General features: G+C 39.7%; 1 protein-coding gene across 3 annotated transcripts; it reads left to right on the forward strand.

Moving 5' to 3' along the window:
• Positions 1-213: 213 nt before the first annotated feature.
• LOC109069531 (ectoderm-neural cortex protein 1-like) lies at positions 214-12,855 on the forward strand. Of its 3 annotated transcripts, XM_042756354.1 has the most exons (5): positions 214-333; positions 2,333-2,446; positions 3,799-4,098; positions 4,548-6,071; positions 12,285-12,855. In XM_042756354.1, the coding sequence occupies exons 3-4, from the start codon at positions 3,805-3,807 to the stop codon at positions 6,027-6,029; spliced, it is 1,776 nt and encodes a 591-aa protein (XP_042612288.1). In that variant the 5' UTR covers positions 214-333; positions 2,333-2,446; positions 3,799-3,804; the 3' UTR covers positions 6,030-6,071; positions 12,285-12,855. The 3 variants fall into 3 exon arrangements, with proteins under 3 accessions (XP_042612288.1, XP_042612287.1, XP_042612289.1); XM_042756353.1 differs by lacking the exon at positions 214-333 and having other exon boundaries at positions 2,087-2,446; XM_042756355.1 differs by lacking the exons at positions 214-333; positions 2,333-2,446 and adding an exon at positions 2,720-3,704.
• The last annotated feature ends 1,053 nt before the right edge of the window (positions 12,856-13,908 follow it).

Consider the following 13,908-nt stretch of genomic DNA (forward strand, 5'->3'; position numbering starts at 1 on the left):
CCCAAGAACAATCGTGACGTTTTTATTCAAAATGTAGAAATTTAAATCATCTTCATATGTCAAGGGCATTTTACAGGTATGATGCAGACAACGCAAATGCACCTTTTGTTCAGCAGGGGGCGACCTTGTTCTGTGAATTCAAATTCAATACTAGCTCTGAACATTCTAACCAACGTGTGCATGGTAGTGCATCTCATAATGAGGAACGAAGTTTAGGCTGAACTCGTAGTACAATTTAGACTAAAATTTAAAATGACTTTCACTTGAATGCACAGCATCGCCACTGAAGTTGCTGTTGAGTAGAATGACTCTTAAAGCAGCGCTTCCTAAAAGGTCAGTCATATGCCAAGTAAATACAAGTTTATTTATATAACGTTAGCGCTTTTCACGATAAATCGTTGCAAAGCAACTTCACAGAAAATTAAGTTTCTACAATATTTAGTAGTATCTTATCAGTGGTGAGTCTGGTGACTGTCAGTTAATGTACACATGGCAGAAATGTACGGAAAAATCGAAAACGTAGACAAACAGACGATGAACACTATATGTTGCAATCAAACTTGTAGCAAAATTTGTCAGTTCTGTATGTTGTTTCAGGGTTGGCATCATCTGAGGGGTTTGCATCCTCTCTTCTCAAGTGTTCTGGATCCAGACTGAAGCTTGTGTAAATCCTAGTTATCACAGGATGTCAATCCCGTGGCAGAAACAGAGAAACAAATAGACACATAATTAGCATAGCTGTTCCAACCAAGCAAAATTTATTTGTTTAACACAGGCTAAGGAATTATAATGTGCATTTGATCAGATATAACTGCAGTACAAGATTATGAGATGCATTATTTGAATGCTTAGCCAAAGAGATGTGTCTTTAATCTAGATTTAAACAGAGAGTGTGTCTGAACCCTGAACATTATCAGAAATGGTTATTCCAGAGTTTGGGATCCAAATGCGAAAAAGCTCTACCTCCTTTAGTGGACTTTGCTATCCTAGTAACTACCAAAAGTCCAGCGTTTTGCGACCTCACAGGTAGCGTGGTATAAGACTAGGTACGCAGGAGCTAAACCATTAAAGGCAAAATATGTAATTTTTTCAAAATAATTATTCAAAATAATCAAACCAGGTGTCCTAGTTTGATGACACCTTGACTTGAATCATGGGAGTTGTCGTCTTCATCCCCTCAGCCAATGCAATCTGACGGGACTCGGGCAGAAGTCATGTTCATAAATGAGCTAATGATTTATTAACATAGTAGGACGAAGCAGGGTGAGGCTGAAAGCTGTCGAAGCAAAACGAGGCCACTGACACACAGCTCGAAAGCAGCGGAGCTTTTATTATGCCACAGTAGACCACTTCCGCTCCTTCCGGTCGTTCATATGTGGGGGGAAAAATCCGCGCTGTTTTATCATACCAGATACATTGAAAGTTCTGTTATAATGCTACTCTGTGCAGTCGTCATTCCGGTCTATTAAAACGCACAACATATTAAAGCATATTCGGAAATCGAGGGGTTATGACGTCATTGGCAGGTGACACAATGATAATGGATACGGTCCGTGTCACTAGTTAAAATTGCTTATTTCTCTGGATTTAAACATTCTTCCAAAACATTTGAGACAATGTAAGTACACAAGTCAGCAAAATATATAACACTGTTCTAGTGGTTTTTGGATATTTGAATAAAAAAAATCTTACATACTGTGCCTTTAAGGGCCTTATAGGTAAGGAATAATATTTTGTAACTGATACGAAGCTTAATAGGTAGCCAGTGCAGAGTAAAATTGGGGTAATATGATCATATTTTCTTGACCTGGTAAGCACTCTAGCCAATGTATTTTGAACTAACGTTACCTGTAGCTTGTTTAATGAGGATGCAGTATACATCAGTGTATACAGAGACTTTTAACACTTTCATACACATAAACCCCTTGGTGATATGCAGGCAGCCTAATAAAAGTCCCTTTAATTACTCTATTAATGAGCCCCACCACAATCTTCTTATCTCTTTTCACGCCAGTTCATCAGTCTATCTCCTCCCAGATTCTCCTAAACAGCAGCAGCGCTCCGCCTCTCTCTCCTCCTCCTCTAAAAGCTGTTCACACCCGTCAGCTGTTCACTACTGAGACCTGCACGCGCGCGGCGGAGCTGTTGTGTGACGATACGAGCGAATGTATTTATGCACCGTAGTCACAAAGATAGAGCAACTCAAGTAGTTTTCTGTGCACCTCAGCAAAATAGACCAAACTGCATTTCTAGGCTTGTTGCTTACGTTAAAAGCAAGTGGATTCAATTGCTCTTTATTTGTTTATTTTGTGGTTTATCCACGCGACATCAGACGCTGTTACCAGAGCGTCCAGCGCCGCCAGTATTGTGACTCTGTACGCGTCGCGTTGTGGCATGTTTGTGGGCCAAAGCAGAAGGAACTGAAGTCATCATTGCTCCTGAACAGGTAATACATGCGGTCTATGTTTTAATACATGCAAATGCACATGGGTTCTTTAGTTACCCTGTGTTTTCAAGGACATATTTCATTGGATATTTCAAATTAAAGTTGTTTAGATTCGAGTGTAAAAATATTTTTAAACATTAAAAATAAAAATTATAATATACATTTAAAGCATTAAATAATTATTGTTGTTGTCATTTAATTTTTAATACAATTTTAATGATAGAAATATTATCAAAATAGTGATGTGTGCAAGTCAGTGCACCTATGACATTGTCATGAGAATGTTGATCTGTCATCATCATTCAAAATCAGATTTGTATAACAACTGTTGGCATAGAAATAAATGGTGTTTGAAAAGCACTTTTTTATAGAGCCTACTTGTAATAGGATATGATTGCAAATTGGCATTAAACCCTTTGTATCTTTTTATTGTAAGCTATTAACTGATTGTTTATGATTTATGCATACAGTCATTCGCATAACATTGCTATTTTTCAGTGCTGTGTTGCAAAATAATTAATGGCCAATGTCAGCACAGGGTTTCTGGCTCTTGTACTTCACAGCTGTGGCCAATTTAAATGGATTATTGGACTGTATCAGGTGTGATACATCACCATTGCTTCTGTGTCCTTAATGTATTTAGCCCAGTTCAGAACTACATTTTGCCTCTGCACAACATTAGCGGAAACACAATTAAATTCTCCCCGGAGGGATGTTGACAGCCGGCAGGGACCGGGGGTGTGTATCGGTTACATGGAAATTCAGAATGATTGGATTTGAATGTGCACCATATAGGCGACCAGATGGCAGCCGGTGACACTGACACACTTACTCTTGACTCTGTGCCTGGTTCTCAACTCTTTGGTGGGGTTTCCTCAGTGAATTTCAGGCAGGGGTGTTTACTTCTGAAAGGTTTTTTCCCTTCAGTTTTCCCCTCCTTATCCGTCCAACTTTGAACACCTGGTAATGATTAGACTCCCTTGCATTTATTCACATTCCAGTAGGCTAGACATCAGAGAGGCTTCCAGTGGGTTTTTATGTTGCAGAATTATGTCATCAACTGCCTTCATATTGAGGTTTGGCATGCTCTTTGTAGGTTTTGCTGATACTGATCATATCAATGTTCAAAACAATGTCAGTCAACTCCTGCAACAGACAACAGAGGCTATTCAAGACCCAGTTCTCACTTGGGACACGTGTTATCAAAATCTTTCACGTTTTCTTTCATCTTCGGTGTGAATTTTAATTGTCTCAAAAGGTTAGCACACATTCTCTGTAAAAGGTATTTGTGATCTGTTTTTATTCTTGCGTCTTTTGTCAACAGAACATTTTTTTTTTCTTTTTTTTTTCAGGATTCAATGAAAATGTCGGTCTGCGTCCACGAGAACCGCAAGTCTCGTGCCAGCACGGGCTCTATGAACTTCTTCCTGTTCCACAAGTCCTCGTATGCCGACAGTGTGCTAATGCACCTTAATGCTCTTCGTCAGCAAAGACTCTTCACCGATGTTCTGCTCCACGCGGGAAACCGCTCTTTCCCGTGCCACAGGGCTGTGCTGGCTGCCTGCAGCCGCTACTTTGAAGCAATGTTCAGTGGAGGGCTGAGAGAGAGTCAGGACAGTGAAGTGGACTTCAGGGACTCCATTCATCCAGAGGTATTGTTGAAGTGCTTGAATTTGTAAAGTAGTCAAAGAGCATGCCACAGAGAGTTCTTTTTTTTTTTTTTTTTTTTTTTTGTGTATTTATATATATATATATATATTCCAAACCTGTGTGACTTTGTTCTGTGGAATACAAAAGATGTTTTGAAAAATCTCTCTCTTTTTTTTCTGCTTGTAGGACAAAACAAAAACTATTCAAAATATCATATTTTGTGTTAAATAAAGGTTTTTAATGACATGAGGATGAGTAAATGATGGCAGAAATCAATTTTCTGTTATTGTAAGCTACTCCAATGTACTGTGCAACTATCAGGCATTTGCAAATCAATAGTTTCATGGTTTTCAAGTAACTTGTATTGCAGTTTGACTGCAAAAATTAGACCTTGTCACTTTATTTAGGTTAACTTTTGCATTTAATCATTGCATTGTATTGCATTGTCTAGGTATTGGAGCTCCTTCTGGACTATGCGTACTCATCAAGAGTGATAATAAACGAGGAGAATGCAGAGTCTCTCCTTGAGGCCGGTGACATGCTGGAGTTTCAGGACATCCGGGATGCCTGTGCCGAGTTCCTTGAGAAGAACCTTCACCCATCCAACTGCCTGGGCATGCTGATGCTCTCGGATGCTCACCAGTGCACCCAGCTGTTCCAGCTGTCCTGGGGCATGTGCCTCAGTAACTTCCCTGCTATTTGCAAGACTGAAGAGTTTCTCCAGCTGCCCAAGGACATGCTGGTGCAACTGTTGGCACACGAAGAGCTCGAAACCGAGGACGAGCGTCTAGTCTACGAGTCGGCACTTAACTGGGTGAACTACGACCTTGAGAGAAGGCACTGTCACCTTCCTGAGCTGCTCCGTACTGTGCGTCTGGCTCTCCTGCCTGCAATCTTCCTCATGGAGAATGTCTCTACGGAGGAGCTCATCATCGCACAGGCTAAAAGCAAAGAGCTGGTGGATGAAGCCATCCGCTGCAAACTGCGCATCTTGCAAAATGACGGCGTCGTCAATAGTCCTTGCGCCCGGCCACGCAAGACCAGTCATGCCCTTTTCCTGTTGGGTGGCCCCACGTTTATGTGTGACAAGCTCTACCTGGTGGACCAGAAGGCCAAAGAGATCATTCCAAAGGCAGACATCCCCAGTCCACGCAAGGAGTTCAGCGCCTGTGCCATTGGCTGCAAAGTGTACGTGACAGGGGGCCGTGGCTCAGAGAATGGTGTGTCTAAGGACGTTTGGGTGTATGATACGTTACATGAGGAATGGTCCAAAGCAGCTCCGATGCTAATAGCACGTTTCGGTCATGGTTCCGCTGAGTTACGCCACTGCCTCTATGTCGTTGGAGGTCACACTGCTGCCACTGGCTGCCTGCCTGCATCACCATCTGTGTCCTTGAAGCAGGTTGAGCAGTTTGACCCAGTTGCTAACAAGTGGAGCATGGTGGCACCGCTGCGAGAAGGAGTTAGCAATGCCGCTGTCGTCAGCGTAAAGCTGAAGCTATTCGCCTTCGGAGGGACGAGTGTGGCCCACGACAAGCTACCCAAAGTTCAGTGCTACGATCCCTCAGAAAATCGCTGGACAGTCCCAGCGTCCTGTCCACAGCCGTGGCGCTACACTGCAGCTGCTGTTCTCGGCAACCAGATCTTTGTAATGGGAGGCGACACTGAGTTCTCCGCTTGCTCTGCCTACAAATTCAGCAGTGAATCTTATCAGTGGACTAAAGTTGGAGATGTTACAGCCAAACGAATGAGCTGCCAAGCGGTGGCCTCTGGAAACAAACTTTACGTGGTGGGTGGCTACTTTGGTACTCAGCGCTGCAAAACCCTGGACTGTTACGACCCCACGCTGGATGCCTGGAACAGCATCACTACTGTACCATATTCCTTAATCCCCACTGCCTTCGTCAGCACCTGGAAACACCTTCCAGCCTGAAGCACGCCTCTTCTCCCCTGAGTGACTCTACTGTCCTATGAGGTAAGTCATGCAGTATAAAAAAAGAATCACCAGGCATGTTATGTTTTTTTCCTATTATAGAATGGGGTTGCAATAAATGGTAGTACCACATCAGTAATCTAATGATATTATAGTTTGTTTGTTTTTTTTAATCTACAGTATTTCTCTTAAAGTTAACCTTTTAAAAATTATTTATTAACACTGTTAAAAATTATCTTTATCAAATGTTGAAATCTAGGCAGAACATCCCATTTTCATACTGTACATCATAAAGGTGTGATGTCTAAATTTGTTTAAAATGAAATGGCACTTCTAAATTCATTTAAAATAAAACAATTTAGATAAAATAGTATAGAATTTTAATATGTGCTATTTATCAGTTATCATTTGTCAGCCTTAACATGTGATTATTAGCTTATTGGTATAAGCAAGAATTTCTATAACCCTGTCTGTATATTTGAGCATTTTATGTATTAGAATCTGTCTCAGTTTCATTTTCATTTTATGGTGGACATTTATCCAGAAAATCACACTGTTGTTTACCTTCTGTCTACAAGTGACTGTATGAGCTTATGTTTGCACGGTCAAAAGACCGAAGTACATTTTAAGAGAATTTTTCTTTGGAACACGAGGGAATTTCAGAGGAATGAGACTGACCCAGCCCATGTTAGTTGAGGTCTTAAACCTGTTTCAGATTATATTTGCTAATTGTTTGTTTTCCTGGAACGTTTTTAACTGTAATTATAAAGAGGGTTCCGTGTATGGAAACCACAACACTGGAATTTTTAGTATACTGACACATTGAAAAATTCCTGTGTACAATTTTACATGGCTCTTTGTGTTCATATGCACACTGCATTTGGATATAGATTTCATTTATCCCTCATGATCTGCCTCATGCATACATTGACAAAGAACCTTATTAAAATCAGTGGCAAATTGAGTATTGACAGAACAATTAAATTGTCTTAGGAAGCAGAGAAACGGCAAGCCAGCATGCTATGAATATCAGCCAGATCAACATGGCTCAAATGCAAAATCAAATATCTTTCTTTTCAGTCTATCAGTTTCCCAGTGCTTTTTGTGTTCTTTCTCATTCCTTGACTGATTGTCTCTTTGCTGTTTTCCGTCTTTGTTTCTGTGAGGAGATTCTTCTGTTGTGTGTACACCGTGTTCTGTTGTGTGTAGGTGTTCTAATCTCAACATTTCGCATTAATCGATAACTTTCAAAGCTGGTGCATTAATGTATGTTTTATAATAGGTTGCTACAGATGTCACGTCTCGTGATGGTCCATAAAAATAGTGGCTATTAAGCATTGAGCCTTGCTCAGTCTCCAGGAGCTTCGGTCACAGCAGGACTGCATTGGAAAAGGGAATTAGGCTTTCCAGTATCTCCCTCTCAGCAGTGATATGCCCAGCGATGCAGTGTGTGTGTGTGTGCATGCTCTGTCTGGTCCAGCTGATACGGATACTCTGCTGTATCTGATCAGTCTCCAGACTGTGGGGGAGAGAAAAAAAAAAAAGAAATTGTTGCTTGAGAGAATTCAAAGCTTTGGTCTTTGAGCTGGAGATTCAAGCTCCCCCTACCAGAGAAAGATCCTAGGCTACACCTGAATTTCAGTGTGTGTGTGTGGGCACATGCACATTTTCACATCTAAAATTTCGATCTGGAGTAAAACTGCATGTTTGTGTGTCTCTGTTGTGAGGAGGCGGCTTGCGGTAGGGCTGAATGAGTTATGAGTGTGCAGGAAGGGGCGTTGCACCGAGGGTAATTGAAGCAGAATAGAAGACTTTTATTGTTCCTGAGGGGGAAATTTGTCTAAGGGTGGAGGAAAGAGGAAAGAGAGGTAGGGCAAATAAGGGAAGGAGGGAGGGTTCAGAGAAAGAAATGGTGAGGTGTGTTATATTTGGATGAGCAGTGTGTTGACGACATTGAGCATGCTAGTGCTAACAGTTTAGTACCTTTGCAGTATGTTTGCAGTAGGCTTTTGCATTGTTCAGCTTCAGTCTTCATCTGTCTGAGTATATATGCTGCAATGCATAATCAAATATTTGAATGATTACATACATTGTGCATCAGACAGTTGTTCAGTGAATTTGTTCAACAATGGCTTTAAGTTGGTTGCACAGATTTGAATAATCGACTGGCAAATATCATGAATTTGTCATGAAATGCGTTCATGATGGATGAAGCAGACCTATACTTGCATTAAGTACATTAAAAAAATTATATGTAGACAAAAAATTACTAATACAATTTAAGTCAGACTAAAGCATTTATATGATTTAACTGTAAGATGTATCTACTGGGATTGGTTATTCATTAATGAAGTGATGGTGAAATAGACAAACGTATTTGAAATGTGTCTGGTGAAACAAAACTGAATTCAAAAGATCGTAGCTGTAGTAAAAGTTCAGAGATCAGTGTAAAACCCACACTTTTTGCTGATTCGCTTGATTTCTAGTCAAGATCTTTTGGCTTGACTCATATATATTGCTTAACTTTAGAGTTAAACATGCATAAGTAAATGAGATGAGGTAATTCAGATGAGTCATAGCTGTTGTTTTCCATTAAAAAAACTTTATCGTCTTTATCGTCACTCACCGTGTTTTGCATTGTGCTGAAATCCTTGTGATTCAAACTGAGTTTCAGAGCAAAGCAAAAATCAATCTGGATGCATTTATATTCTGTGAGAGAAACTGTGGGAAATTAGAGAACATATCAACAATATTTTCATTCTTATTTAATGAGAATATTTTCAAAGATCCATTGTTGAAAAAAAAAGAAGAGAAAGAAATGGAATTATTTTTTAGAGTGGAAGCACTTAACAATAGAAAGATTCATCTCTGCCAGGTAGAATGAAATTAATATTTTATACTTTCATTTCTCCTCTCCCTTCATGGCAGGTAATCAGTCTGACTGTAGCGAGAACAGAATAACCCATAAATACTGATAAAGTGAATCAAACTCCAGGACGGTAGACTAAATAAAATGAGCACCAATTTAACTTCCTCCTCACTGAAAAACAAAAACCAAGGCAGTCCTCCACACTCATTCCATTCCTCAGCCTATGGCACTGGTCATTTAGCTTCACTTTTAAAGTCTCTGTGACCGTGTACGTGTGAAATGCTGCCCACCTTGACAGGGCAGTTCATTTCAAAGTGGTGGTCCTTCCTTTGTTCACTGAGCCATTCCTATGCATTTAAAAGTCCATGAAGTGTTCCAAGCAAGCTTCCTCCCTATTAACAATGAGGAGCCTCACTGCTGGCCAGAGGAGTGGGAGGAGAGAGAAGACCGAGATGAGGGGAGAGGGGGAGGACTGGATAAGGGAGGGTAAACAAAGATTTTCAATCTTGCTCTTTCTTTCTCTCCAACTGGCTGTGTTTTCTCACACTCAAGCTCCTGCTATCTTTCTTCCATGGGAATTCATCTGGTTACAGAAATCCTCCCTTTCCTATGTACAGACACACTGCTCTCTTTATCTCTTATCTTTTCCCTCTCTCTGTGGAACCATTTCTTGTACAAATGTGCTGTTGAACTCTGCAAAGGTTCAGGGATGTCCTTTGCTGAAGTATTGCATTATATCAGAACAGATAGAATAACAAACTACATATCTATATGTACAGTTATTTATCTTTTTTTTTTTTCTCAAAGATGGCTAACAACAAATAGCCTCAGTCTTTCGCACTTTGTATAGAGGGTTCATGATGTGGGATTCTTTCAGTCAGACTCTAAAAATTAAGGTCATAATCTTAAAATATTAGAAAAATAATAATAAAATAGTATGGTATTCAAAAAAAAAAAAAACAATGGTAATCAAAATATCAGCCAATAGTTAACTGTTTTGAGATTATCACATAGAAAGAAGTGTTTATGTCCTAGTTTGTCAGGTCTGACAGCTTTAACTTTAAATAAAAATAATAAATTTGGGAAATCTTCATGAAGTAATTAAGTATACACTACCATTCAAAGGTTTGGGGGTTGGTAAGATATTTAAAAAATTGTTTTTGTAAAGTCTTGTATGGTCATGAAGGCTGCATTTATTTTAATCAAAAATGCAATAAAACATTAGAAAAAAAAATATTCAGCAGCCATTATTCAAGTCTTCAGTGTCACATGATCCAACACAAATCATTCTCATATGCCGATTTAATGCTCCAAAATCATTTCTTACAATTATCAGTATTGAAAATGGTTTTGCTGTTTAATATTTCTGTGAAAATAGTGATGATTTTTTTTCTTTATTTAATTTTTATTTTAATTTTCTTAAAGGCAAAGTGCAGGCAAAGTAGCTTCTATATTTTATGATTTTTATTTTAATTTTTTTGAAGTACCACAGTACATGCTACTACAACTCAGTACTCATCTTTTAAATTAGAACACCCCCCTCCCCCCTCTCAAACATTGCAATATTTGTAGGTTTCTTCAAGTGCTTTACAAATAAAAACATTTTGTACATGATCAACAGAATGATAAAGTGTTTTTTTATCCTGGTGAACGGCAACAACAGAAATTAAAATAATGTATAATCAGACAGTTTAGTTAAAGGAGATGTGAACCATTATATTCAGTCCACCTCTTAGACTGTATAAAAACAGGGATGTAGTGTCCGTGACGTCACCTGTGGTTTTCTGAAGAGCGATTTTGAAGTTCAAAGTGGGCAGAGGCAGCCGTCGCCATCTTGGCAGTGCATCACCACGCTTCACTCCCAGATAATCGAAAATGGGCAAAAAGGCGGGAGCTTGTTGCTGAAGCCACGCCCACCTAGTGCGACCGCAGTGTCAGCAGCAGCAATCCACCTGTCATTCAAGTGGCCACACCCTTAATTATGCAAAGCTTTAAGGCTTAAAATTGGGCATTTTAACATGGGGAGTCTATGGGATTGACTACGTTTTGCAGCCAGCCTCTAGATGAGTTGCAGTTTTAGTCACTTCCATGTTGGCTTCAAGAGAGAGAGCAGGAGGTTACCGCTTGGTCCACCTGTGTGATGCCTTTTTTTTTTTTTTTTTTTTTTTTTTTTGATTTTTTTTAATGATAGCAAAGGAAATAAGGTTAAAAGTTTTCTTTAAAATACAAGGACAGCTTTGAGACAGAAAATATTATTAGCTTAGTATAAAATCAATCGAAATCAATGGAAAAACCTCAATTGTGGTAAAAACTAAGCTTGTATGTTGCTGCGCGTGTCTAAGAGTGTGAGCTGCACATACGCGCGTGTGTTTATGCCAGACTTGTGTTTGGCGGGTGTGGGAGTGGAGGGAGGTCATTAGTCTAAGCTGTGTTCATTCACCGTCAGCTTCATGCTGCTTAGATGAAGAGCCATGGTTCACCGAACATTTTGTCTTCAAAAGCAGCTCTGTAGAATCTACACCCAGCCGGCCCTGGGATCGATGGAGGAATGGATTTGGCTTTGCCCCCTTCCAGTCTCTTTGGGCTTCTGTTTGAGTGGGTTTTAAGTGGCAAGCAAAAATTTTTTTTTTTTTTTTTTTTTTTTTTTTTTTTTAACTGCAGGGCTCTTCTGCCCTTTACTGTCATTTATATGAACTGTATGCAAAACTTAAAAGAAGAAAGTGGTAGTTGGGAAGGAAATGAGAGAGAAAATTTGTGCTAATGACTTGATTTGGTCGCTCTAGGGTACATCTGCTTTCAAATGATCACCTCCACTTCATTTTTTTACTTTATTTCAAGCTAGAGGCCCTGAGAGAATATGTGAGTTCAGAATGGATATTGGCCTTTGCAGAAGCTTAAGGCTGTAAAACGATAGTAGAGACAAAGGCAAAGAGGAAAAACATATTGTATTACATTTGGTGCAACAATGGACAGAAGAGTAAGCCTTTGTTGCACTACATTTAGTTGTGCTCTAGGTTCCTAAATGCTGCTTTGTTAATTGAATTAATACTGTCAATGATCTGGCTGAATGCAGTGTTTAAAAGAGTGCAGGCCTCTGTGTGAGTAATGTCTTTTGGCTTGTGTCTGCTGTTGAACAGGTGTCGAGGGTCTGACCTGTTCTCTCCTTTTGTTTTTTCTTAAGGGGAAAAAGAAAAGATAAGGAACAAATTGTCTGGTTCAGTGTCTGAGTTTATATTTATGAGATGTTATTCTTTCCTGAAATGCATGAGTGAATGTGTGGCATAAATGTGAAGTTGTAGTCTAGCCTTTAAAAGTATCATAATGAGAAAAAAAATCTTAAAAAAAAAATTAAATTCCTAATGTGTTTTGTTTTCTTATTTCCACAGAGTTCTTTGTGTCCATTTGTCGTTATTGTCTACTGGGTTCCAACTGTGAAGAAACACTATAACCTTCCTGTGCAATTTTATGAAGAGACTTTCTCCCATAAGAGCTAAATATTGTGTACGAAGTCCAGTCTCAAAGCTTTTTTTTCTGCAGCCTCACCAGTTCAACTTTTTTTTTTTTTTTCTCCAAACTTCCTGTTTGGATGTTTCAAGTACATTGTGATGTCATATCCTACATTTTGTGGAGTGTCAGAACTTGGACATCACAGTGAAAACCAAAAGAACTGCAACGCGGCCTGGAAGTCCAGTCTGCTTCCATCGTAACCAGCATATTCATCACCTTCGTCCCCCACATTTGTGTACGCTGACCGTTTTTGTACAATGCTGATGCCATGTAAGCTAAAATAGACCTGTATGCCTGTCTTAATTTTTATACTGCATGAAGGATGAGTGGAAGCTTTTTCATTGGGAGATCAACAGGAGTCTCAGTGCATGATTGGAGATGTTAAGATAGTCCAGGATAAGTACCTCATGTCCTGATATGTATATATGTATGTTGAAAAATAGACCTTGCTCAGAAGAAAGGCTGATGCAGACTTTTAATGGACTGATAAACATCATATTTTGCTGGTTTAAAAATTATAAGGACGGAAGGAAACATGAGCAAGGCTTTTTTTTTTTTTTTTTTTTTTAAGTATTTGTCCTTTACAAGTCTGTTCGAAGAGGACAGGCTGATGCTGAACTGTTCCTGTTGCACAGACCTTAGCAGCTTGGTGTGAAAATGGACACGGGCACAGTGTGTCTCAAGGTACATATGCCAGCTGTGCGTTTACAACTAAGTAAGTGCGGAAGAGGCATGTCCCAGTATGTTCGTCTGAACGAGAGTCCATCTGACCCCACTCGACACCCGATCATACTCCCACCCCCTCCAAAATAAACAACCAACAAACAGTATGAGCATGCCCTCTGAGAAAGCACCAACGAACACTATCCTTCCAGCTTCTGATGACTGACCGACTAGACTTCAGTTGTGCCAGACACTTCTCTGTTGCCGATTTTGCCCGTACTATTCTAAGCACATACAGTCACGTAAACGTGAATGACAGAAGGAGAGAGAAAAGAGGTGGGAGTCGTTTCGTCACCCCGTGAAGGAATGCAGTCTCTATGGCAACAACAACAACAAAACTGTAAATTAAAAAAAAAAAAAAAACAGGACAAGAAAAAAGTGCAAGAAACTGGTTGTCTTGCTTCACATATTTCAGTGTCTATTAATAGTCTTAATTTATGATTTGTTTAAGCTGTTTGTTTTTGTTTGATGCATTGTGTATTAACAATATTTCTTTTTTATTTATTGTTAATTTTTCTGCTTGCGTACATGTTTGGATGTATAGAAGCTGACAGGTTTTTGTACCGCGCATGGCCCAAGATGCTCTGTGTTCCTGCTGCTCTTTTGCACATTTACATAAGGTCATTTTGACTGAGCAGGTGGAATTTGTTGTGGCCAGCGAACTCATGAGCCTCTTGCTCATCTGATCAAAAACAGGGAGGCTTGGGGGTCAAAGGTCATTGACAGGATAAGAATGGGCCCAATGACGTCACAGGCTCAGATTACCCAGGGTGGGCAGGT

The sequence above is a fragment of the Cyprinus carpio genome, chromosome A5 (genome assembly GCF_018340385.1).
Source record: "Cyprinus carpio isolate SPL01 chromosome A5, ASM1834038v1, whole genome shotgun sequence".
Classification (NCBI taxonomy): Eukaryota; Metazoa; Chordata; class Actinopteri; order Cypriniformes; family Cyprinidae; genus Cyprinus; species Cyprinus carpio.